This window comes from Lynx rufus, unplaced genomic scaffold (genome assembly GCF_022079265.1).
Source record: "Lynx rufus isolate CCGP_SWC_20201006 ecotype Redwood Valley unplaced genomic scaffold, mLynRuf1.p SCAF_23, whole genome shotgun sequence".
In the NCBI taxonomy this organism is placed as follows: domain Eukaryota; kingdom Metazoa; phylum Chordata; class Mammalia; order Carnivora; family Felidae; genus Lynx; species Lynx rufus.
In genome coordinates this window covers 21,089,750-21,113,992 of record NW_025814838.1, presented here as the reverse complement: position 1 = coordinate 21,113,992, position 24,243 = coordinate 21,089,750, and the positions used below count along the sequence as shown (strand labels likewise).

At 59.8% G+C, this 24,243-nt stretch overlaps 3 protein-coding genes across 11 annotated transcripts in view; 2 read left to right on the top strand and 1 right to left on the bottom strand.

Moving 5' to 3' along the window:
* Positions 1-9,226, top strand: part of MGRN1 (mahogunin ring finger 1) — a 52,926-nt gene extending 43,700 nt beyond the window's left edge. For 2 of the 5 annotated variants that reach the window (XM_047087254.1, XM_047087251.1), the window contains 6 exons: positions 465-691; positions 1,610-1,727; positions 1,995-2,040; positions 3,491-3,589; positions 5,673-5,717; positions 7,436-7,523. In XM_047087254.1, coding sequence (XP_046943210.1) covers positions 465-691; positions 1,610-1,727; positions 1,995-2,040; positions 3,491-3,589; positions 5,673-5,713 — 531 coding nt within the window. In that variant the 3' untranslated portion in view covers positions 5,714-5,717; positions 7,436-7,523. The other 3 variants (XM_047087250.1, XM_047087249.1, XM_047087252.1) reach the window with 2 other exon arrangements.
* A 2,495-nt stretch (positions 9,227-11,721) lies between these two features.
* Positions 11,722-14,529, top strand: NUDT16L1 (nudix hydrolase 16 like 1). 3 transcript variants are annotated; one of them, XR_006963576.1, is made up of 4 exons: positions 11,722-12,100; positions 12,177-12,507; positions 13,163-13,385; positions 14,242-14,529. XR_006963576.1 is itself a non-coding variant. In XM_047087451.1 (4 exons), the coding sequence occupies exons 1-3, from the start codon at positions 11,951-11,953 to the stop codon at positions 13,382-13,384; spliced, it is 633 nt and encodes a 210-aa protein (XP_046943407.1). In that variant the 5' UTR covers positions 11,727-11,950; the 3' UTR covers position 13,385; positions 14,242-14,529. The 3 variants fall into 3 exon arrangements, 2 of the variants coding, with proteins under 2 accessions (XP_046943408.1, XP_046943407.1); XM_047087451.1 differs by having other exon boundaries at positions 11,727-12,100; positions 12,177-12,437; XM_047087452.1 differs by lacking the exon at positions 12,177-12,507 and having other exon boundaries at positions 11,726-12,100.
* A 267-nt stretch (positions 14,530-14,796) lies between these two features.
* ANKS3 (ankyrin repeat and sterile alpha motif domain containing 3) overlaps positions 14,797-24,243 on the bottom strand; it is a 34,273-nt gene continuing 24,826 nt past the window's right edge. For 2 of the 3 annotated variants that reach the window (XM_047087448.1, XM_047087450.1), the window contains 9 exons: positions 21,233-21,370; positions 20,572-20,681; positions 20,100-20,276; positions 17,818-17,942; positions 17,125-17,266; positions 16,488-16,660; positions 16,057-16,142; positions 15,507-15,590; positions 14,797-15,307 (listed from right to left, as the gene is read on the bottom strand). In XM_047087448.1, the coding sequence (XP_046943404.1) occupies positions 15,228-15,307; positions 15,507-15,590; positions 16,057-16,142; positions 16,488-16,660; positions 17,125-17,266; positions 17,818-17,942; positions 20,100-20,276; positions 20,572-20,681; positions 21,233-21,370 (1,115 nt within the window). In that variant the 3' untranslated portion in view covers positions 14,797-15,227. The remainder of the gene's footprint in view (positions 15,308-15,506; positions 15,591-16,056; positions 16,143-16,487; positions 16,661-17,124; positions 17,267-17,817; positions 17,943-20,099; positions 20,277-20,571; positions 20,682-21,232; positions 21,371-24,243) is intronic. The other variant, XM_047087449.1, reaches the window with a different exon arrangement.

The following is a 24,243-nucleotide window of genomic DNA, read 5'->3' as shown; positions in this document are numbered from 1 at the left end:
AACACACGCGGCTCCACTGGGCTCTCCCGCCTTTGGCATGGCTTTGCTCTACACCCGCTCCTGAGCCCTCCTCTCTCTCTCTGACCCCTCACTCTCCACATGTGCCAGGCAGGAACAGAAAGCCAGGTAGGGGCTGGCCGAGACCAGGGGTGGGGAGGCTCTGCTGGGCGCCCTCTCTTCCTTCGTCACGGGCACCGAGCGGGCCATGTGGGTGTCCAGGGCTGCAGCTGATGACTAAGGGGGCCCTCAGAGGGTGTCTTAGGCTGCTCTGGTGTTCTTGGCGTCCCTCTGAGGGAGGTAGATATAGGTCTCTGGAAGGTAGAGTGGACAGGAGATGGTCAGAAGGCAGGTTCTGGGGAGTAGAGCATCCCTGGGGCACAAGGCCAGTGTCTGGGGCTTTGTGGCCCAGGGCAGTGGGCAGGGAGCCTGGCCAGCCCGTCCCTCACCTGCTCTTGTCCCCACAGAGCTCTGACAGCATCCCACCCGGCTATGAGCCCATCTCCCTGCTTGAGGCGCTCAACGGCCTTCGGGCCATCTCCCCGGCCGTCCCTTCAGCCCCCCTTTACGAAGAGATCACCTACTCAGGCGTCTCAGATGGCCTGTCCCAGGCCGGTTGTCCCCTTGCTGGGATCGATCGAATCCTGGAAAGCAGCCACCAGAAGGGCAAGCCGAGGAGCAAATCCCCCGACAGGTGAGGCTGGCGCTAGGATCCCCTTGGGGGTTGGCATGTGGGAACCCAGCCAGGTGCTCTGTGGCAGGTGGCGGGGGGTCTGCGGTGTCCGGGAAGAAGTGCAGACACTTGAGTTTTACAGTGCTCTGTTGGGGAATTCACCAGAATGACCCCGGGAACCAAGAACCAGTAGCAGGTTAGGTTTATGGCTAAGGCTGGTTACGACAGACGAGACGGCAAAGCAGCAGAAAAGATGCACTGGTGGGGGTGCATCCTTCCCCGTCCCAGGCCACGCGGGAGCAACAAACCACAGGATGTAGGAGGGAGCCCCGTGAGTGGCAGGGTTCCGGGACTTTCTGGGGTCTTGTCACATGAGCACGTCCTGCTGTGTGAGCACCAGTGGCAGCCAGACCCGGGCCCCGCCAAACCTTGCTCACGACGTTGCCCTTGTTACGCCCGCCAAGCAGAGGGTCCCGTCACGGTTTACCTGGACGCGTGTGAAATGCGGGCGACCGGCCTTCTGTGTTAAGTGTCTCCACGCATGGGTGCTCTTCTTTTTTAAGAAAAGTTTAGGCAGAAGTTCTGTAAAACCGGCCACAGCCCCCACGACTTGCACGTGTGACAGGACCACTCCACAGAGCAGCGTGGGGCTCTCTCCTGCTGCTCACCCACACCCCGCACCCCTGCTCCAGGGGTGGACCGTTACGACGCCCTCTCCTCCCGGAGATACGGAGATACGGAGCCCGTGCAGGCCTGCGCCAGCTCGCACCGCGCCAGCCCCTCTCCGGCCGCTGGGCCTGCGGGCGTTCTGCGTCTGCACCCGCCTCCCCCGGGGGCGTCTGTGTGGCAGCCCCCGGCCACACCCACGGGTGACGTTGGCTTTAGTGGGTTGGTGTTTATCAGCCACTTGTCCTTTACCCCCGTCTTCTCTTTTGCCAGCACCCTGCGGTCTCCGTCGTCTCCCATCCACGAGGAGGATGAGGAGAAGCTCTCCCAGGACTCGGACGCCCCTCCCCCGCTGAGTGGGGCGGGGCTGGCGCTAAGCAGCTCCCCCGAGGTGAGGCCCCCTCCCCGCCTCGCCGAGACCCATCTGTCACCCTGTCCCCACTGCCCGTCTGTTGGCCTCCCAGACCTGTGGCAAAGCGTGCCCTGGGCCGCCTCCACCGCTGCTCACGCGGTGAGCTCAGCTGGTTTCCCCATCTGTGGGGTGGGTCCTGTTTGGGGGGGCCGGCGTCAGCTCGCCCTGCTGTCCCCCGACGGCCTGCAGCCCCGTCCCCCGGTGGCGGCAGCAGAGCTGCGGACACACTTTGTCCTCGTTTCCTAGAGCTTTGTGACGGAGGACGTGGACGAGGCGTCGGCACTAAAGCAAGGTAAGCCCTCCATTTTGAGGAGCGTGTTCGGGGCCTCGCTGCCGGGAGGTCGAGGTGTGTGGAGAGCGTGTGCCGGCTCCCCCGCTGGGAGTCACGGGCTCCTCTCTGCTGGCTGTCCCAGGGGACAGCCTCCGGCCATTTTTTCCCTCCGTGCCCAGCCGGCATTTCCCAGTGGCAGTCATCTTCTTTCCTGCCTGGGTCTCTGCACATGGTCAGCTCTTCCTGCTTGTCCTGTACGGGGTCCTCAGGTGCCACCTGGAGAGGCCCAGGGTCCCCAGTGCGGGTGCACAGCTCAGCCGGGCCGCTCCTCTGTGTGCCCCTGTGTCCCGTGGAGAGTGTAGCATACAGCGGCCTGCTGGGACTTGAGTCCCAGCCGCCACCGATGGGCCCTGGGCTCCTCGTGGGGGGATGACCCCCAGCTGACCTCCCAGTGGCTGCAGGATGTGACCAGGTGCTTCCCAAGCCTCCCTCTAGCAGCTGGGAGATGCTGCCACTCCTTTGTCTCGGTCATTCCTCCCTACTGTTGGACAGGTGAGGAAACAGAGGCTCCAGGTTGGGGTGGTTGGAGGCCCCAGGCCATTTAATGTGGAGGTGACAGAGCCCGGAAGTGGCCCTGGCAAGCTGGCTGGCTCCCAGGCCTACAGCATGGTGAAGACCCCAAAATAAGCTGCAGCTGCTCAGTTGCTGTGACCCCCCCCCCCTCCTTGCCAGGAGGTTCCCAGCCGGCACTGCACTGGGTGACCCACGTCTCTCCCCAGCGTGACTCCCCACCCACCGTGTGTGGGGCCCGCCTGTGGGTTGCTGGGCCTGGGGCCTTGGGTTTGGGTGTGAGTGTTGGCGCCTGGGGCAGGGGGCCCATCAGGGGTGTCGTCACTTCTGCCTCCCAGGCTGGCCTCCTGGGTGGGCCTCACCCTCTCTCGACCTCCGTTCCTTCCTGCCTGTGCAGAGCATGTGCCCGACCAGGTGGCTCTCTTCTGTGCCCATCACAGGGCCCAGGCCCCTCGTCTGCGGAGGGGCCCTCCCCCTCGAGAGCTCCCTGGGCAGCACCGGGAGCTGCTGTTGAGAGGGAGGGTGGCCACATGCAGGCCCGCTCACTCCCCGCTGTGGGGCACGGGGCCAGCGGGAAAGGTACGGGTAAGCCGGAGATGTTAAATCTATCGCTATTCCTTCTTGTTTTTTTTTTTAAAGGGGTACATAATGATTTTATAATAAAAGTCAAAACAAAAGCCCTGAGGTAGAGTTGAGAGAGAAGGGAAGTAAAGAAAAGCAAACCTTTGCCTCTCAGGCCTAGAGGGCAGAGGAGGGAGTCAGAGCAGAGTCTTGGGCTGGGACTGGACTCACGGTGGCTGTAGAGCCCTCAGGGAGGAAAGAGGCTCCCGGGGATCCTGACCAGAAGAGGGACGGTGGCCACCTTCGCCTGTAGACCTCTGACCTGCCCCCTCCTCTGCAGGGAGCCGAGTGCCATCCATCGAGAACGTCCTGCAGGACGGCAGCCCTGAGCCCTGCAGCCGCGGCCAGCCCCGCCTGCCGGCCGATATCTACCTGCCAGGTAACGGCATTTGAGCTCAGCCGGGGTGGGCGGGAGTGGGGGGCGCGGGCAGTGCTGTCACTGCCACACGGAGCTGGGGGCTGATCTGCCTGCTCAGGGAGCGGCTGGCCTGTCAGGAGCCTAGGTCTCCCTCCCTGGCTCTGCCCACACTCCTTCTGTCAACCCCAAAGCACAGCCAGGCCCCGGCTCCGCAGTCACCCCTCCTGCAGCCCCTTGCTCTTTGGGGCAGAGCCTGTGCGTGAGGCCCCTTCACACTCCAGAAACAGCTCAGCATCAGGAAGGCAGGAAAGGCCCCTTGTTTAAGGAAGGTTGTGGCCCTTCTCTCTATCTCCTGCTTGGGGCCAGGCAAGCACAGCTAGTCCCGCTGGAATCCCTGACTTTTCATCCATGGGCCTGGCAGCCCCTGTTCGGGTGCCCAGCAGCAGGGCCTCTGCCCCAGGGAGCTACCAGCAGAAAATTACCTGCGTGCCCCGGGCCTGATGCTGGCATCAGCCCCCTACCACGAGCACCCACAGGGCCCAGGCCAGGGATGGAAGGATAGGCTGGGGTGCCAGGCGCCTGTAAGGCCCGAGCACAGTTGGGGAGGGGTCTTGCTTCTGCCCCCCTTTTCTAAAAGCCTCTGCCTGGAGCCTCCTGTCCCCAGCTCCTCTGGGTCAAGATCCTCAGCTTTAAGTTCTGGGCTCCAAAGATGGGGGGCAGGAGTCAGGGTTTCTCAGAGACTTCTGCCTGCTGCGTGCTAAGATGCCATCTGAGGATCTGAGATCAACGTCAACAGCCACGATGTCCTCGGAGAGTCTGGCTCCTGCCACATGTCTGGGAAGCACCTTTGCCACCCGCCTATCCCAGGACCCACCGCTGCTCAGTTCCCAGTGACCTGACCTGTGCATCTGGCCTACCTGTGATGTGCTTGGTTTGAAAGGGTCTCTTGTCCCGCCCCAGCATAGGGACAGGCAGTAGCCTGTGCAGACAGGGGGTCCCGTTAGCCCAGAGGGGCCACAGTCAGCAGGTGCAAGAAAGCAGGGGAGTGTGTTTCATCAGCACCCCGGGGCCTACCCGAAGAGAAGCCCGAGGGTGAAAGCCTTGTCGGGGACCAGTGTTCCTTAGAGTAACATAGAATTCCAGTAAGTTCTTTCAAGGAACTTCAATGATTTCGTTGTAATTAAAAGCTTGGGGTGCGGGGAGGGTCCAGAGAGGGACTTACAAGCACAAGTGTAGTTGTGATCCTTTGGGTGAAGGGGCACCTTGACCCCACCTGGCGGTGCCACCCCGTGCCCCACGCCAGAGTCTGCAGGTCAGGACAGGCTGGGCTCCACCCACAGGGGACACCAGGCCCCGTGGTGTGGCGTTCTCACCTCTGCCCCAGGCCGGTGGCAGGAGGGACTCTGCTGTGGAGGCGGTGGAGAGGCTGAAGTCAGCGGAAGGCCAAACCCAGCCCAGGGGCAGGATAGCCAGCAGGGTGGGGCAACACCGAGGCTCTTGGTCCCGTGCCCCACGGGTGTGGGGGAGGCAGCACTGTCAGGAGTTGGGCAGGTCCTCACCGAAGTGCCCGCCTTCATAAGCACGTGTACCTACCTGTCTTCCTTTACTTCTAAGCCGCACCTTCTGTTCCCATCTGGTGTGTGTGTGTGTGTGTGTGTGTGTGTGTGTGTGTGTGTGTGTGAGAGAGAGAGAGAGAGAGAGAGAGCGCGTGCGCACGAGAGAGAACCGGACGTGCACACACCGGCACAGCTCTCCCGTGGAGGCACGGGCATAGTTTTTTGAACCTTAGTGTCCCCTGTTGATTGCAGAGTTAGGAGGTGGGGAAAACCCATAAACTTAACTGGTGAACACCTAGCTGCCGGGCGGGGCCCTTCCTGGCCCCGCCCCGCCACCCCTGCCCAGGCCTGTCCTGGCTGAAAGCCTCTGCGTTGGACTGCGGCCCGGTGCTCTGTTCTCCTGTTTCAGCACATCAGTGTGCCCCCCCCCCCCCCATCCCGAGTGCCCCCGGGGACTCTTGTCCTAAAGCAGTGCGTTTGCTGCGGAACGTGCTGGTCTGTCTAGCGCTTTGCTAACTGAGCTTCCATGTCTCTCCTCCTCTGCACAGCCCTGGGGCCTGACTCCTGCTCTGTTGGTATAGAGGAGTAAGCTGGTACGTGATCGCCTTCCTACGCGTTGTGGGGTGGCTCTGAGGGGCATCCTTGACAATGTTGGAGAGAGGACCTCGCCAGCTGGCTCTCCTGCTCCCTCCCTGGGGGGTTCCTTCCCCTTCTCTGGGCTTCCTCCGCATCCGTGTCTTCCCTGGGGTCCTGGATTCTGAATCCAGAGCTCCCCAAATGTGCTACACCTTTGCTCTTGAGAGGTGGTCCTGGGAGGTCTGGCCTTGGCTGACTTCCGGAGCCAGAACTTTTTCTGTCTGGACTAGATAGCCCAGGCAAGCTCTTCCAGGGCCTCAGGAATGGTGACAGCCCTTGCTGAGACCCCACTGTTGCTGCTCACTAACCTGTCCCCCAGCCTACCTGTGGAACCTTCTGGAACACCAGCACATGCTGAAATCGGTCTGTCAGGAGGCCATATGAGGTTGACCCCACGTCATCGCCCACCCCCCCACCCTGCCAGGGAGTTGCCCTCTACCTGGGTGACTTTGCCAAATGATTGTTTCATGGAAGGCTGTTCCAAGAGCACCACCAGCACATAGGCAAGTGCTTTGAGGACCGTCTTCCCTTCCTTTGCCTGATGTTAGCGGCTCTGGAAACCTGGTGCCTCCGGTGGCCCAAGTTTTCCCAGACCTGTGTTGGGTGGAGCGCGCCAGCAGGAGGCCCGGCCCGGCCCGGCAGCTCCGGCTGGCGTGCGGCCGTCCCCCAGGCAGCTGTCCTGAGCTTCGGTGTTTGTCCACTTGTTTTGACGGCTGCTCTTATGTTCCCACGCGAGCCTTTCTTGCTCTCCTTGAATGTTTCTTCTGACAAATCTTACCCACTGTTGAAATAGGGCCCAACCCTTGCATAAAGTTGGCCCTGTCCTCCGTGTCATTGCTGAGTGCTGTGATGGAGGTGAAACTTCCAGAAGTAGAAAATACACACAGGTCAGGCTGAGCTATGGAGAACTGGATGTTGCCTGCAGGCTGCATAGCAGAGCTGAGTCCCTGCGTGAAGCCACAGCCCCTAATAGTTCCCGCACCTCAGGCTGTGTCATGGGTGACATGTGGCAGAAGCACTCCTTGGTTTGCTGTTGGAGGAGTGTCCTGGGGAGCCCGTCCTCAGCAGGCGGGTGGCTGGCAGCTGGTGTTGTGCGGCCCTGAGCGTGGTGCCGGTCACTCGTTGCCGTAGGCCTGGGTCACAGCTCCAGCACCAGCACCCCGGGGGGCAGACTTGGTCCAGGGACAGAGCGCCTCGTGGCATCGGGAGGCAACAGTGTGGAAATGGCCAAGAAGGCTGGGTGGGGTCCTGGGGCTGCTCTGAGCACGGGATGTGCACCCCGGTCCACGTCCACTCCCCTCCGGCTGGGTGTGACTGAGTTCCGGCCTAATCAGTAGTAAAGCCCTGAAGGACGGCGGCTGGTCAGATCCCGAGAAGCGCGGACCGGGCAAGGGAGGAGGCCCGGGGGGCCACGAGCCCACGGCACCCGTTGCGTTCTGTTCTGGGGCATCGGCTGGTGCCACTGCCTGGCATCTGCTCCCAGAGGGACGGACCCCTCTTTCTCTGTTAGGACCTGGAACTCCAGGTCTTTGTGTGGTCCTGCCACAGACACACAGTAGGGGGTGCTGGGTGGCCCTGTCCTCGGTGGGGGACTCCTGGTTGGTAGATACCCCCTGATGGGTGAGGTGGGGTCTTGCCCGGGCATGACCCCTTCTCCCTCTGCTCCTGCCTGCAGGATGGTCCACCTCCGTGGAGATGCCCCGCAGCCTCCGTACCACTGGCCCACCCCGGCCTGTGCTTGGTGGCCCCAGTCCTGATTCTGGGGCCACCGAGCTGACCCCACTCTGAGAGCCTGGCCAGGCTGGCAGCATGGAGCCCTCAGCTCCCCAGACTTTGCCGAGGGGCCACCGGATTCCAGCGTGACCCCTGGCCTCTCCTGTCTTGCACGCTCTGCGTGGCCACTGGCTCCGAGGGGCCGGACGACCCTTGATTGAAGAGCACAGTGGACAGTCTCCTCTGACAAATTCCTTTTTCTATAGTTGATGTATTTGTAAATGGTACAGATGAAGGACAGCAGCTTTCTGTCCTGGGCTGTGAGCTCTGGGGTTTCCCCCAAATGCCCCATTGGCTGAGTGGCCAGGACCGGGGCTTGACCACCCACCTGCGGCCTGGATTGGCTTCTCCCGGCACCCCAGCCACTGGGGACTCAACAGCCTGAACACTCAGCACAGACTCGCAGAAGAACGGTGTACTGGTGGGTGAGGTGCTGTCTTCACAAGAGGTGTTGTAGGGGCCTTGTCGCCAGAGGAGGAAGGGAAGGGGGGTCTGAGTCCCGGTCAGTGAAGGAAACCGTGCCTGTCCCCTGTCCCTCGTGCTCCCGTGTCCTCGGCAGCCTGGCTGTTGCTGCTGCTTCCCCTTCCTGCTCCGGCCCTGGAGGCGGTTGCCTCCCACAGCCGACCTTCCCCGCGGCCCGGCTCAGCCCTGGGCAGGGGGGTGGTGGCCACGCAAGGCTGCCGTGTGGGTCTGATCCAGGGGCAGAGGCACAGGGGCACAGGCCATCTGCAGCACTTGGTGACCGGCGGCCCCTCTGCCGGCCCTGCACCTTCTCCGAAGTGGCTCTGATCACACGGCAGGGCCCTCCAGGTGAAGGGGCTTCCGCTGGGCTAGTGGGGCTGCCGTCCACTCACCCCGGGGAGGGCTCTGAGCAGCTTCCCTGCTTCCTCTGCACCATCATAATGTCACTAGTTTCTCTTGGATTTGACCTGTCTGGGGTCCCTGAGGTGGACCTGCCTGGGGGAGGAACATCCCATCCGAGGTGACCTTGTTCTTTTTTTTGTTGTTGGTTTTTTTTTTGTTTTGTTTTTGTTTTGTTTTTTTGAGCAAAACTCTCTGGGCAACAGAGGCAGAGGGGGCATCGAGCCCTGGTGCGCCAAGGTGAGAACCGCCTGGGGGGACCTTGAGCCAGGTGGTTGGGTCTGTGCGGCTCCCTGGGGCACAGACACGTTCCTGGCCTGGGGTGTGGCACGCAGAGGGGCCCACTTCCTGGGGATCTGCCCTGGGAAGGATGGTTCTGGGGCAGCCAGCAGCAGTCCGCAGAGCCCCGGGCCTCACTGGCACCCCTCCCGAGGCTCGTCCTGCAGGGCGCTCAGGAGAGAAACCAGCAGTGTGGGATTCGCTTTCTGTGCAGTCGAGCCCGTGAGCAGAGCGCTGCCTTACACACAGCCCTCCGCCAGGCTCAGGCCAACCTGTCCCAGTCGCCTGACTCCCCGGCCCCCGCCCCCCCCGCGCGCACGCCTGCACATACGCCAGGGTGCGCACGCGTGAGTGCCGCACACATGCTCGCAGGCTGCCTGCCCCCCGACCCACACCCCGGCCTCGCCATTGGTATTGGTGCCAGTACTCTGTCTGAAGGCCGGGATGCAGACTGGCCTGTCTCGGACTTAACACGTGCTCTCATTTGACGTACTCTGGCTGGTTTTTGTTCGTTTTTACTGTATATTTATAGTAATAAAATCATGCAGCAATATCTCGTCCATTCCTTCCTCTGCGCATAGCACCGAGGGACCTCCGCTGTCTCCCGGTCTGGAGGCAGGACAGCTGAGGGGCTCATGGCCGCTCACACGCCCCGGCAGCGCGAGCCGGGGCTGTGTGGCCGCAGCCTCCGTTTCCTCGTGTGTGAGGTGTCTGTGACACAGGACTTTAAGAGGGGTGAGGGTGCAGGAGGTGGTGTGTGAGGCACGTGGGATCCTGTTGATGGCAGCTCCGGTCGTCGTGCCGATTCTGGGTTGGAGCGGGGCCGTTACGAGCCGTGGAGGAGGAGCCAGCACGTCCAGGTGTGCAGGTCGCTGCTGCAGGTGCCGTCGGTATCGCCGATCCGTCCCGGATACTCGGCACCTCCCTGTGTGCCGGGCTGGAGAGGGCCGAGACACGCGAGGTTCAGGCTCCTGGGAGTTAGTGTTCTAGGCCGTGAGGCCCTGCGCGGTTTTGGTTACTGTTGGGAAGAGCGTCGGCTGGTGGTGACAGGATGGAGTCGCATGGGGTCCTTGATTTAACCCGTGGTTGAGGAGGGCTTCTCTGAGGAGGAATTTCGGCTGAGCAGTGCAGGATGGGAAAGAGCTGGTCCTGGAAGAGAGCCCAGGCAGCCAGCACAGCGAGTGCAAAGGCCCTGAGGCCAGAGTGAGCCTGGTGTGACCGCTGAGCAGAAAGAAGCCCGAAGTGTCTCCAGTTGCTGGAGTGTCAGATTCGAGGAGTGTCGGGGTGCAGATGCTACAGGACCTCATAGGGACAGCAAGAGTTTTATTCTGAGAGCAGTCAGAGGCTTTTCCACAGGCAGCAACTCTCTCCAGCTGTCACGTGGGATGGATTAGAGGGCCAGCTGTGGCTGCCAGCTTCCCTGCCCAGCAAGCAGCCTCCCAGGAGGGAGAGGCTGTGGTGGCCTGGAACACCCACGAAGCACAGCCACCACACCGCCACCCGCCAGCAGCTCCTTTGCAAACGTGGTTCCAAGCTGCCTCCCCAGGTCCCCTCTTTGACTCAGGCGCTTAATGGTGGAACCAGTGTTCTCAGCCATCTAGTCCATGCCCCAGGGAAGGCCTGTCACCCTCGGCCCTGCAGCTGCTCGGTCGTGTTTGGGGCGACGTCTGGGTCGGACGTCTCGCAAGGGGGTGCACTGGATGTCCCTCCGCTTTCCGCCAACAGACGAGGAACTTTGTTAACATCTTGTTTCAGGGAGGGGTTGGGGTGTGGGGCACCTTTCCTCTGTGCCCCCTGCCAGCCCTGGGTTTGGGTTGTGCACTGTGGCCTGGAGACACGGTCCTCTCTGGAGGGCCCTTCCCCGCACCAACATCTCTTCAGACACGGTCACTTGCCTTAGGGATCTGGCTTCTCCAACTGTGGTGGCCCGTTTGAATCGGTAGAGGCCATGGATGCGGAGAGAGAGAGCCTCCCTCTTTAGATCCTTACTCCCCTGTGTGTGACACGATACCGGCACGACCCGACGTGTGAATGAGCTCCCAGTGGGTCCTTACCAACACTTGCCTGCCCTCTGACCCCGCTGTCTTCTGCTCAGGGCAACCTTCTGTGCCCCAGAGCTTGCCCTGGCTCACTGCATGGTGAGTGCACATGGTGGTTCGTTCACTCAGCAAATCTGTACCCACCGTGGGAGGAAAACGGAGTGTGGGCCAACTAGTGGTCGAGTGGCATCGTTGCTCTCCCCTGGACAATGTTCCCCGTGCTCCTGAGCCCCAGCGATGATTCCCTTCAGCAGCAGACACAGGTATGTACCTCAGGGCCTCTTCCGTGAAAGTTGGGAGGTTTTCTGTTGTGGACACTGGTCAGGAGACAGGGTGGAAGTCTGGGGTGAGATCCTGGCTCTGGCACCAGCTGCTGGGTGCCCTTAAGGCCAGTCCTGTTCCTCTCTGCCCCAGGTTCCTCCTTGGTAAATTGGGGAGAGCCCATTTCCTCCAACCGTCCCTGGCATATGGTGTCTGACTGGGAGGATGCTTGGCAGGCTGCGCCAGGAGGGATTTAAGGTACTTCCCAGCACGCTGGCTGAGTAGCAGCCCCAGGGCTGTGCGTGGACACGGACGGTGGGGGCAGCTCGAACTATGCCAGGCCCGGCTTTCCTTGCTCTTCTGGAGTCGACCAGCAGTGACTTTGGACCGGAGTGCTTGGCTGGCGCGCGTGCAGGGAAAGGTCTTGCCCACTGGTCGCCAGGCTCCCGTAAGCCCTCCTGGGGGAGTCGCCGGCAGGGAGCGAGAGGCGAGGGCTGGTAGTGGGCAGCCTGCGGGGCGGCGCCCCCAGGGAGGCGCTGGGGGAAGGCCCGGGGCTCGGCGGCTCCTGCTAGTGACGGGCAGTCGGAGCCCCAGCCCTGCAGGCAGCGTTTGCCCGAGGCCCCCCCACGACAGCGCTCGGCTGGGCTGGGCTGGGCTGGGCTGGGCTGGGCTCGGCAGGGCTCGGCTGAGCTCGACTGAACTCGGCTGAGCTCGCTTGGCGCGGAGCCCCCTGGGCGTTGTGGTTCTCGGGGCCGGTGGGCGGGAGCGCGTGCCGGCCCTGCCTCTGCACACGCCCCTTCCGCGCCTCAACGACGCGTCGGGGCGCCGGGAGGGGCTCGGCCCCGACGGGCATCAGCAATTGGTGGGGGGGAGGGGCCCAGGGACGCGACTGCCTGCGGATTGGCCGGACCTGGCGGGGGCGGGCCCGCGCATGCACTTAAGGAGAGGCGCCCCAGTCGAGCCGGGGTAGTGCCAAGATGTCGGCGGCAGTGCCGGAGCTGAAGCAGATCAGCCGTGTGGAAGCTATGCGCCTGGGGCCGGGCTGGAGCCACTCGTGCCACGCCATGCTGTACGCCGCCAACCCCGGGCAGCTTTTCGGCCGCATCCCTATGCGCTTCTCGGTGCTGGTGAGGACGCGGGTGGACGGGCGGGGATCAGGGCGCCGCTCGCACCCCGCGCCCGTGACCCGGCGCTCCCTTGCAGATGCAGATGCGCTTCGACGGGCTGCTGGGTTTCCCCGGGGGCTTCGTGGACCGGCGCTTTTGGTCTCTGGAGGACGGTCTGAACCGGGTGCTGGGCCTGGGCCTGGGCTGCCTGCGCCTCACGGAGGCCGACTACCTGAGCTCGCACCTGACCGAGGGCCCGCACCGCGTCGTGGCGCACCTGTACGCACGGCAGCTGACGCTGGAGCAGCTGCACGCCGTGGAAATCAGCGCGGTGCATTCGCGCGACCACGGCCTGGAGGTGGGGCCGCCGCCCGGGCCCCGCCCCCCGCCCCGGGGTTTGGCTCTGGCCCCGTGGAAGGCACCGATGGGTAACACGTCCCCCTGAGGGTCCCCTGGCCGGGCTGGGTGGGGTGTCGCTGTTTCCAGCATCAGGGTGGGGAGAGGGACCTGGGGGCAGGGGTGGGAGAGGGGGGCCCGGGGTTCCCTCGGGGCTGTGTTCCATCTGCCTTGCTGCCTGCCATTGCCAATCCTGGGAGTGGGGAGTGGGATTGGTGGGGGGATGGGAGAGGGTGGTGGCTCCTGGGGAGGTGGGAAACTAGGGCTGCGTTCAAGGGCCGGGACCTCATGGTTGGGGTGATGAAGGCTCTTAACAGTTTGTGGGTTTTATTTATAGTCTGGAGAACTGGGAGTCACACTTGGGGTGTTTGGGATTCACGAGTGGAAGAGGGAGCATGGGGTGTGAACTGGGGGGGGCTTCCTGCCAGCGGATGGGGGCTGGGATTAGAGGATGCAGAGGGCGGAAGATGCATGGGGACAGCTTTGAAACTTGCTTGGGGAGTAAAGGGGCTGCACTGCTCCAAGGGTGCCGCTGGCTTGCGCCTCACTGGACCCCGCCTGGGTCTCCCATTACGTCCTTCGCAACCTGGCTGGCCTTGTCCTGGCCCGGCAGCTCACAGGCCCCTCCTGCTAGGGCTGCACCGTTGGCGTGGGGCCTGGTCCCACTCTGGTGTCCTCTCCATGCAGGTGCTGGGGCTTGTGCGGGTTCCACTTTACACCCAAAAGGACCGAGTCGGTGGCTTTCCCAACTTCCTGAGCAACGCCTTTACCAGCACTGCCAAGTACCAGCTGCTCTTCGCCCTCAAGGTGCTCAACATGATGCCCGAGGAGAAGCTGGCTGAGGCTTTGGCTGCTGCCACAGAGAAGCAGAAGAAAGCCCTGGAAAAGCTCCTCCCATCTTCCTCCTGAGGTTGATTCTCTGCTGCCTGTCTCCTGCCCTCCCCTGGCCCTATCTGTGCCCTGAACTCTTGGGGGAATGACTGCATGGGGTGAGGGGGCATCTTGTCCTCTCCACCACCCCACCACCCCGAACAGCTACTGGGTGGTGGCCAGGTTAGTGGGAGCCCAGCCCACCCCAATCAGGAGGTGGCTTGTTTGCACTGGACCTGGCTCTCCAGGCTCAGGACATTCTCTCCTACCCCAAGGCTCTAACCCTCCTCCACATGAGACACACGGGCTGGTGGAGGGACCACCCAGTTACCCAGGTGGGTAGGTGCACACACACCCTTAAATCCGTTTATTCTTGTGGAGGGATGCCTTTGAGTCCTGTCACCAGCCAGCCCCAGGGCCTAGAGAAGAGCTGGCCCAGTACTGTGAACTTTGGTGGCGGTCATTAGCTTTGTTTTCTGAGGTGTGCCAACTGAGCGGTGAGGCTTCAAAGCCCCTTTACCCCATTGGGGCCCGGTCCCCCAGGTCAGTTGGGGCCACGAAGCCCAGCTGTAGACGGAGTTGGTGAAAGAAAGCAAAGTCTGGTCTTGGCTGCTCTCCGTGTCCTCTGGTTCTGGCCCCAGGCCCAGGGCTGGGTGCATGAGGGGTCCCCCTTCCCCACTGCCACGGACTTCAGGGTGGGAGCCAGGCCTGAGTGCTGGGCTCCATTCAGCACGGAGCTGATGATATAGGTCTCCCGTCCCTCTGGTCACTGTGGCACTGCCCCCTCAGACCTCGCTGGGCCCTGTGCCTGGTCTGGGGTTCCTGGCTACACCTAGGCTGAGCTCGCTGCCCTTTCCTTGGCTTTGAAAGCCTCCCTTTCTCCATTCCCATCACAGTCCACAGGCCGCTCCAGGACCTGGTATGGAAGCACTGGCCGAGTGTGCAGAATGACAACAGCAGAGCCACCACAGATGGGAAGGTCACCACTGGCCGTCTCCTACGGCCCTATGTCTGCAAAGACTCCTCAGTGAAGCTAAACCAGTTTGCACGGCACCTGCTTGGCCTGGTAAGGAGAGCTGTGCTCCGGCCCAGCCTGAGCGTCTGTTCCACCTTAAAGCCTCAGTGAAGCGGTCAGCACGTGTGGGCAAAGGCACTTCGTTCTGTAAATAAAATACCTGTACCTCGTTCCTCTCTCATTTCCTGGGGCACCGGGGCCACGCGCGCGTCACCCTTCAGATTGCTCTGGTGGAACCGAGGGGGCTCTGAGTGCACGTAGCTCTAGCCCCAGGGGAGGGACAGAACAGGAGAGGGCAACCAGTCCGCCCTGCTCTGAGCGTGGTGGTCTCTGTCCTGGCAGAGGGGGCTGGGTCCCAGTGAGTTGCCGAAGGGGGGAGGGTTGCCCCTTGCTTTGTCAGCCAGTACTGCATGTCGCATGACCAGAACAGAGTCCCTCACCAGCAGATCTTAAATTTTATTTTCCAGCAATGACATCCGCTACCCAGGCGCCCGGTCCTTTCAGTGTGGCGCCTGTGGTGTATGGGGGCCCGCTGTCTCCCCATGGCCCTGCCTGCTCTGGGCCTGGCCCCCCGCTTCTGGGCGAGAGGCCCTCGTCCTGCCTCTGCGTGGGCCTCACTGCCCTGTCCTGCCTCTGCCAGCTGCTCCGGGGGCCTGATCCTCTGGCCCCCGCTCGGGCCCGGCCTGCTGCAGCCGCTTGCTCACTGCCCTCCTGTCTTCCAGGCACACAGCTTCAGGGTGGATCAGTCACCCAACGTCAGATTCTGAGAAGGGACAGGGAAGACTGAAGTGGGCACTCGCTGCTGCCCGGTACACCCTGCTCTCCGGCCTGGGTCCTGGGCTGGCGGACACTCACCGTCCCTCCCAGCTAAGGCTCCCGCCAGTTCTCCTTCCCGTTCAGCACTTGCAGCTTCTCCAAGCTCTGGGTCACTGAGCATAGCACTCGCCCTGAGGATGGGAGCAGTTAGTTGCTGCTTCATGAGTGTGGGAGGGTGGGGGAGGTGCCTAAGAATGTGTGACCTTGTGGACAGTGGGCTATGGTAGGGCTGTCTTGGGGGTCTGAGCTGACTAGGATTCCCCGTTTACCCACTTCTGGCCCCAGGATGGGGATGAGGCCACCGGCTGTCGGACACTTTGGGAGACTCACCCATTTCCTGGACTCGATCCTCCAGTGCTCCGGAAAGCTCGGGGAGGCTCAGAGCCTGCAGGGAAGCCTGCCAGCCTTTGGAATCTGTGGGGCAGAGAGCCAGGTGGGCCTAGGGCTTGTGTGGTCACCACAGGCCCCGCCGCTTTGTCCTGGGCTGCTGACACCAGGGGACCCACCCACTGTCAGTACCTGCTTGACACTGTTCTATCACAATGTGTTCGCCTGCTTATTTTTCCAAAGCACTGACTGGAGGGTCAATCAGGGTTGCAGCCCCAGGAATGAAAGTGTGAGGGTCCCTGGCTGACAGTCAGGCTTGACCCTGGGTAGCTCCGACTGCAGGCTGAAGAAGTCACAACATTGTGGAGGACGTTAAGTCCCACCCCAGGGAGGCACGGTAAGGAAATGGGCAATGGGCGGGGATAGGAAGCCCTCACCCTGGATCTCTTGCAGGGAGGGAGTGGGAGGGTCAGTGTGGTAACTGCTGGAACGGGTGGTAAAACCTGGCCTGGGGCAGCATCCATGCGACCCGGGACCAGGACAGCGTTCTTACCAGCCGTGGGGAGGGCCGGGCCCTGGGGGAGCCCTCGGGTGGACTCTTCCTGCTTCACTCTGGCTGACAACTCGGCTTGACAAGCTCTGCCAGACACAAGGCCAAGTGCTGGTGAGGGGGAGGGTGTCCTCCCTGGCCCCAGCAGGGCAGCACGTACCCCCACCTCCCTGAGAGGCCAGTGGGGCTCTGCCTTCAGGGCAAGCACACCAGGCACCTTCGGGGACAAGCCCTGAGGGCCCGAGCGCTTCGTTGCAGATGCTTGGGGCCCCATTTGCTGCCTGGGTCTGCCCTGCGGAAAGGAACAGCCACAATGAAACGGATGATGGTGGCGAGTACTCCAAGAGGCCTTTAAGAACAACCACCTGGTTGAAGAATCTGGAGGTATCAGCGACTCAGGGTCTGGCCTGGGAGCAGCTCAGATGCCCACTCACCGCAGCTGGTCCAAGACGAGCGCAGCGTCCCGGGCCAGGGCCCAGGTCTCCTGCAGCTGGGCGTGCACGTCCTTCCGGGCACCGTCCTGCTCCAGGAGGCAGCTCTCCACCACCGCCCGCAGCTCCTGCTCCTGCGACACCTGGCCTCGCATGGCCTCCACCTCCTCACAGCGCTGCAGACGGAGAGGCGGGGAGGGGGGGTGGCAAATGACCAGGGCCGCTCAGGCTGGGTCCCCCTCAACCTCTCTGTGCCATACCCACTCGCTCTCAACTCCCACTCTCCTGGGCTGGAGGAAGGGAGCGCCTGTCTCCACCTTGGAGCACCCCTTGCTTTGGATCCCTACTCTTAAGCCCAGTGACATCCATGCCAGCTGCTTGTGCTCTGACCTCACCCTTTCTCTCCTATGTCCAGTTGACCTCCTGTCCAACGTCCCCTGCCTTTCTGAGCCGTCTTCCTGGAGGCCTGCCTGTGCATCTCCAGATTTACACACAAGCAGTAATGCTTTCTGTCCCACCGCCCGCCCTGGCTGCTTCTCCCTGCTCCCCCTGGGTATTTGTCCCCACCACTCGGTCTCCACAAATGTGTCGTCCCTCACTGTAGGTGGGTGTCCAGGTCCCTGCCCCGCTCACCACATACTTTGTGCAGCTGGATGGCCAGCTCCTGCATCTCAGCTTCTAGCCGGTCGGCATACGCCAGCTCCAGAGCATCGCTGGGTGGCCGGGCACTGCTGTGCCAGCGGGCAATGGCAGAAGTCATCTTCCTCTTAGGCCCAAACAAGCTGCAAGGGTGAATGAGAGAATGAGGATCTGCTGTGTGTGGAGTTGCCACGGAGGCCAGCCTTCCACCAAGACAGCCCCCTAGGAAAGATTCCAATTTTGGAAGGGCACAGTGGTCCCGGATCCTGGGACAGATGACAGAAACAAAGGGTCTTAACAAGTGACCACAGCAGGGGCTGGCCTGCCCTGCCTGTTTCCTTCCCCAGCCTGGCTGCTGCTCTCCCTGAACAGGGAGCTCAGGCCGGCCGGGGCTAGGCTGTGACTGGCCTCCTACCAATCGGGAAGCTCTCCAAAGTGAATGGTAGAAAACGTCTGGGTGCCCTTATCACAGCACTGGCAGCCAGGCCAGCCGGGGGACCAGACCCAGGCCTTCGGCACCTCAGCTATCTGCAGCCGGAAGACCAGAGAGAGGACAGCTGGCTGCAGAGAGCAAGGGGACGCCCAGACAGGACAGGTGGTTCCATCGGAGCGTTGGGCAGTTGGGAGCTAAGCGACCCCCTCATGTTTGGCTGAAGCGAGGGGGGCGTGGCCACAGAGGCCCCTCTGCACTCACGTGATGCCGATTTCCTTCAGGTCGCTCTCGGTGAGGGTCAGGAAAATGCGGAGGTCCACGTCCTGCTCCTCAAACACCTGCAGGTACTTGAGACACCCGATCTGCTCCAGCAGTGTGGCTAGGTCCTGGAGAGCAAAGGAGCCGGGGTGGGTCAGAGGATGGGCGGGCCACCAAGACACGGGGGCCAGAGAAGACACTGCTTTGGTGCAGATCCTGTCACTGCATCCACCTAAGCCGGGTCAGCCCTGTGGACCCCCCCCAAGTTCTGCGGTGGGTCACCTCTGACTGCAGCCCCCTCCTCTCTGCAGCCTCAGGCAGGGCAGGTGGTCCAGAGATACTTCCCACCTGCCTGTGTCCCTGCAGCCAGTGTCCTTTCATTACAGCCTGGACACCGTTCGTGTTCACATAGGGCAGGTCTGCAGGCAACAAACTCTTAGTCTTTTTTTTTTACCTGCGGCCTTCTTAATTTCTCCTTCACTCCTGAAGGACAGTTTCTGCTTGGCTATAGCATTCTTGGTTGGTTTGTTTCTTCCATTAATCTGACTCTGTCATCAAATGCCCTCTATACCCCATGGTTTCTAATGGGAAATTAGCAGTTAATCTCATGGGGGTTCCTTGTATAAAGACTCCCTTCTCTCACTCCCTTCAAGATTCTTTTGGTTTTGGACTAATTATGATAGATCTAGGCGTAGATCTGAGTCTAACCTACTTAAGAGTTCACACAGCTTCTTGGATGTGCAGATTCATGTTTCTGATCAAATCTGGGAAGGCTTGGCTGTTTTGAAACATTTTTTTATGCTCCCGACCTCATTCTGGAACCCCATTATGTGTACGCTGGCTGCTTGATGGTGTCTCCTAGGCTTCTGTCCATCCTTTCCTCTCTTTTCTGACACGATAATCTCAATGGATCTAGATCATGCTTGTGGGTCCTTCTGTGCACTCCAATCTGCTCTTGAGCCCTCTCTTGGAGCTTTCATTTCAGTGATTCTACTTTCCATCTACAGATTTTCTGTTTTTATTTCTATCCTTTTGTTGATATTCTCTATCCAGATACGGTTCCCTTTAGCTCACTGAACATATTTTAAGAAGCTGATCTAAAGTATTTGTCTTGGGGTGCCTGGTGGCTCAGTCGGTTAGGCATCCAATTCCTGGTTTCAGCTCAGGTCATCACTGCACGGTTTGAGAGGTCTGTGTTTTCGAGCCCTGGGTCAGGCTCTGCCCTGACAGTGCAGAGCAGGCTTAGATTTCTCTCTCTCTGCCCCTCCCTGGCTCTCACACGCATGCTCACTCTCAAAATAGAGAATGAAACCTTGAAAGAGCCCAGCTTCATTTTGCCCCCTGTGGTGGCTGTCACAGCTACCTTGGTACTGGGGGTGAGGATGGGAACAGGGCAGGTTAAAGCGCTACAAAGCTTTCCGTTCTTCCGGACAGTCGGCCACTTCTCGCAAATAAAAATGTTCAAGTTGCTCAAAGCCTTTGGTTGATTCGGTTTTGCTACTCTGACTACTTCTGCCAGTTTTTTGTTGCCTTTAATGGAGGAGTAAATTTTCAAATGTTGTCACTCTGCCAATTTCCTCAACCTACTTTCTAAAACATCCTTAAGAACCTATCGCCCACTCTCCCATCAAGACGCGTTTAAGAAACTGAAAGGTATAGCCCCTCGGTGAGCCTGGGAACACAGGCGCTGGAGACGGCTCCCGGGAGGCGTCACAAGGAGAAGCCAACAAGATCACCAGCTTGTAGTGAACAGCAGAGCTGTGACGTGAACAAATGGCAAAAAATGCATTCTTTCATCTTTGTACCGCTTATGCTCCCAGAAAGCAAGAGAACCCGATGAACAGACGTGGGCGGCTGTGCCATACCAGTAACCCCTAAGAAGCTGGGTGAGCCACAGCAACCCACGAGGGAGGCAGAGATGGCAGTTTTCATCAAATGCCATTTCATCTCCGCTTCACGTGCATCTCCTGACTCCCGACAGCACCTCTAGGTCAGTCCACTTTTTCTCCTCTCCAGGCTCAGGGAGGCCGAGGAGAGTACGGAAACCAAGGAGAGAGACAGATCCCTCCTATGGAAAGGGATGGAACAGAAACCCTGCACTGGCACTCGTGGCCATGAGGAATCTTCTCGGCCTGAGCAGCCTCACAGATCATCCGGGGGAAACCATCTCCACACTCTCTCTCGACGGGGCCCAGCCCATCCTCAGTGCACAGTAAGGGCCTTGTGAAGCACTACACGTGCCACGTTTCTAACTGCGTGACTGCCAGTTTCACAGACGATCTCACCTGGGGTCCTGAACAGAGGGACCTCTCCGTCTGGGAAACAGATCCTGGGGAGCAGGCTGCACCAGCCGGCCCAGTGCTGGCGGGCCACTGGCCGTCACTGTTGCTGTAACGATTCTTGGTCTTCATGTAACTTTTAGTTTGCTTGCGAACCGAGCTTTGACACGCATGATCCGAATCCTGTGGTGAGAAGGGTGTGTCCAGAGTTAACACCGAGGGGCTCCCGGCTGACGTGGCCGCATCCACTCTACTCTCCGCCCCACGATCCCAGTTGTGAAACGCCCCCAGCAGCCAGAGAGGCTTCACTGGTGACCCGCACCATGGTCTGCATGGCCCAGATCCATGGAGGGCAGCCAGGACTTTGCGTGTCTGACGTGCACAAAGTACCAGTCTCCAGACTCGCCCTCTCCAAGGAGGCAGCCCCTGCAGCACCAGCAAAGGGGAGGGAGGCAGATCAAGAAAGGAGAAGCTTCACCTCGTTGCTCTCCAGAGATGCCTCGCTGCTGACTCCTGGGGCTCTCGCCAGGCCCTCGCTGCTGCTGCTGCGCCTCGCGACCCCCAGGTTGGCACAGAAGGCGTGCTCCTCTGAAAACAGTGAAGACGGGAGAGCCTGACCACAGGTCTCACTTGCGGGGACTCCCCAGAGCCCAGCGTCCACTGCATTCACCAGCTCCTGAAACAGCTCACTGGTGTCTTCTGTTTCACGCGGCTGCCTGGCCCAAGCCCTCGCACCTAACGCGACGGGGGGTTTGCCTATTTCGTTCACTGATAAAGCCAAGCATCTAGAACGGCGCTTGGCGCACTTGGCACTCAGTAAACGGCTACTGAACAAACGACAGGTAACACAGCAGACGTTTCCCTGATGGCTCACCAGTCAAGGAGCTAACCTTGTCTGGGACAACTCCCCCAGACGCCGCGTGGAGAGACACTGGGCCAGAAGCTGCACCCTACCTGTCCCCTGCCGGCTTCTGGGTCCTCACAAGAGCCAGGGCCCTTCTGTACCCTTCACCCCACCGTTCTCTACCAGCTGGACCCACCACAGTCCCATGCCCCCGGGGGGGAAGGGGGGGCACCGCACAAGAGCTCCTAACTCCAAGTGAGCCCTCGGCCGGGGTGGGTGTATAGGGTGCACGTACCCCGACTGCTGCTGCTGCTGCTCTCCACATCCCGGTCATTGATTGGGGAGGTGACGTCCCTGTAGCAGAGGCCGCCCGCCTCCAGGGGGTTCTCATCACTGCTGTTGAAGGTGACATAGCCCCGCGGAGGCACCTGCTCTGTGGACACGAGGGGGGGGCCATAAGCCCACATGAGCACAAAAGAGACAAACTCAACCACCCGAGAGGACCTGCAGCATGGGGGAAGGGCCAGGATCCAGGCAAAAGCTGAAAGAAAATTCCTAGCTGGCCTTTCTCCCCCCGTTAGCTCACCACAGTAACCTGGACACAACCATGCAGTCTGCAGGAGGGGAAACGAACTCTGAAGGTCTGGAGACCAATGTGTGTCCCCGGACAAGCGCGTGTGGGTCAGGGCCGGCACCCGCTCCACCACACCGTGCTGTTGCTTTCCCAAGTGGACCAAGCAGGAAACGGACAGCTGTGTTTACAGATTCCTGAGCCAAAGGGAAACCACAGCACTGGCGGGAAATGTCATCTCACGGGCACCAGCCTTCACACTCCCTGTGACTTTCCAACACAGACATCCAGGGGCTCCTCCTTGGGTCGATCAACCCCAACCAGCAAGATCTGGCTGAGCAGGAAGGTGGCAGGCCCTGGGCTAAAAATTAACAGCAGTAACACCAAGTTACATAACCTCCGAGTGCATCTGCCAGGAAGAAAATGGGAGAAAAGACAATACAAACCAGAGGGTTTAATTCTGACTTTGCCCCTGCCTCTTCCCCAAAGAAAGTATACTTAATTGCAGAGAAGCGACTGGCTGGTGGCGACATGGGTAACTTCCTTCTTTACACCTTTCTGAAGCGATCAAGATTTATAATCAGAAGAAAGGGAAGGAAGGGAGGGAGGGAGGAAGGAAGATCAGCACATGCTATTTATCATTCAAAAGTGTTTTTTCAGGGCTCCTGGGTGGCTCAGTCAGGTAAGCCTCCCGACTCCTTATGTCAGCTCAGGTTGCAATCTTGCAGTTCTGGGACTGAACCTTGTGTCAGACTCTGCCCTGAGCCTGGAGCCTGCTTGGGATTCTTTTTCTGCCCCTCACCTGCTCGCTCGCTCTCTCTCTCTCTCTCTCAGAAAATAAGTAAATAAACATTTTTAAAGAAGTGTTTTTCCACTGCTCGTAAAAAGAATAATATGCACTTGTAGAAAATTTAAAAAGCACAAAGTGTGGGGCGCCTGGGTGGCTCAGTCGGTTAAGCGTCCGACTTGGGCTCAGGTCATGATCTTGAGGTTCGTGAGTTCGAGCCCCGCGTCGGACTCTGCACTGACAGCTCAGAGCCTAGAGCCTGCTTTGGATTCTGTCTCCCTCTTTCTCTGCCCCTCCCCTGCTCACGCTCTGTCTCTGTCTCAAAAATAAACAATTAAAAAAAAAAAAAAAGGACAAAGTGTAAGAGGTAAACCAAAACTAGGAAATGGCATAACCAAGGGACAACTAGCATTGCTCTTTGGTGAAGGTTTTTCTGCCTCTCTGGGTGCATAAAAAAAGACCTGTGTATAAATGGGCTCTGGCCAGATTATTCTGGTATCTGGAACAAATTCCATTTTAAAAAGCATGTGTTATATGGCAACACAGATTAACTGCCACCCCCCACCTGAGATAAGACCTGTCCTTCCTATGTCCCCACCATACCTCAGGTGGGACAGGTAGCACGGACTCCTCAGAAGACACACACTCTGCCACTCAAGGACAACGGCCCAGCCAAATGCCCCAGAGCTCTGTGCTTGTAAAAGCACCGCTCTAGGAGAGAGGAGGCGTGCTCTCATCCTGCAGCAACCTGTCCACAGCTGGGGGGTGGCTTCCCTAGTGGCCCAGTCAGCTTACCCCTCCGTGGGTAACAGGAGAAGGTGGGCCTGGAGCTCCCAGACCAGCGCCAAGACTCCTCTCTAAGGGGCAGAGAAGGGAATCAAGCTACTGTATACTCTTCACTGAAACATGGTCTCCTGTGACTGGAAAAGTTTGTCTCCAAGCCTGGGGGTTATCACTCGTGAGAGGAGCCCATCCACCCAGGCTGATGGATCAGCAGGCTTGGCCTGGCCACTGCGGGTGACAGATGCCAAAGAAGATGGAACACACCAGGGTGCCTGGATGGCTCAGCAGGTTAAGCGGCTAACGCTTTGTTCCGGCTCAGGTCATGATCTCACAGTTTGTGGGACTGAGCCCTGAGCCAGGCTCCAGCTGACAACTCAGAGACTGCTTGCGATTCTCACTCTCTCTTCCCCTCTCTGCTCCTCCCCTGCTCGCATGTGCTCTCTCTCTCTCTCAAAATAAATAAAACAAACTTTATTTTATTTTATTTTTTTTAATTTTTTTTTCAACGTTTATTTATTTTTGGGACAGAGAGAGACAGAGCATGAACGGGGCAGGGGCAGAGAGAGAGGGAGACACAGAATCGGAAACAGGCTCCAGGCTCTGAGCCATCAGCCCAGAGCCTGACGCGGGGCTCGAACTCACGGACCGCGAGATCGTGACCTGGCTGAAGTCGGACGCTCAACCGACTGCGCCACCCAGGTGCCCCTAAAACAAACTTTAAAAAAAAGGAAGATGTAACTAGAAGATGTCACTTACACGAAGTCTGATCACTGGGGCCAGAACAAGAGCACGAGCACCCCCTGCATTCCTCGAGAGCACTGAGCTCAACCTGAGGAGCTGACAATTCGTGAATAAACTCAGGGCTCGGGTTCTAGCCCACCAGGTGCACCATCCGACAATTCTCAAATCCAGCACTCTGAGAAAAGAGAGCAAGAGCCGGTCCAGCTCTGGCTGGCGATGGGGCAGAGACTGGACTTGAACATTTTCCTGGTACTAGCTGTCCCACCACGTGATGAATGAAATCCCAGCTCTGCTATATTTCCACTGCTGAAGAGAAAGTTCTATTTGTAATTGTAACCAGTGGAAAGGAAAATCAAAGGATGAACCAAAACCCAGAAACTAGCTAGAGATTAATGTCTATCACTGTAATCAATCTTGAGTCCTG

Excerpts from the sequence above, each read along its gene's own strand:
- NUDT16L1 (XM_047087451.1), top strand. The coding sequence starts at position 11,951 with ATGTCGGCGGCAGTGCCGGAGCTGAAGCAGATCAGCCGTGTGGAAGCT. Across the intron at positions 12,101-12,176 it reads CTATGCGCTTCTCGGTGCTG|ATGCAGATGCGCTTCGACGG; the intron begins GTGAGGACGCGG and ends GCTCCCTTGCAG. Across the intron at positions 12,438-13,162 it reads CGCGCGACCACGGCCTGGAG|GTGCTGGGGCTTGTGCGGGT; the intron begins GTGGGGCCGCCG and ends CTCTCCATGCAG.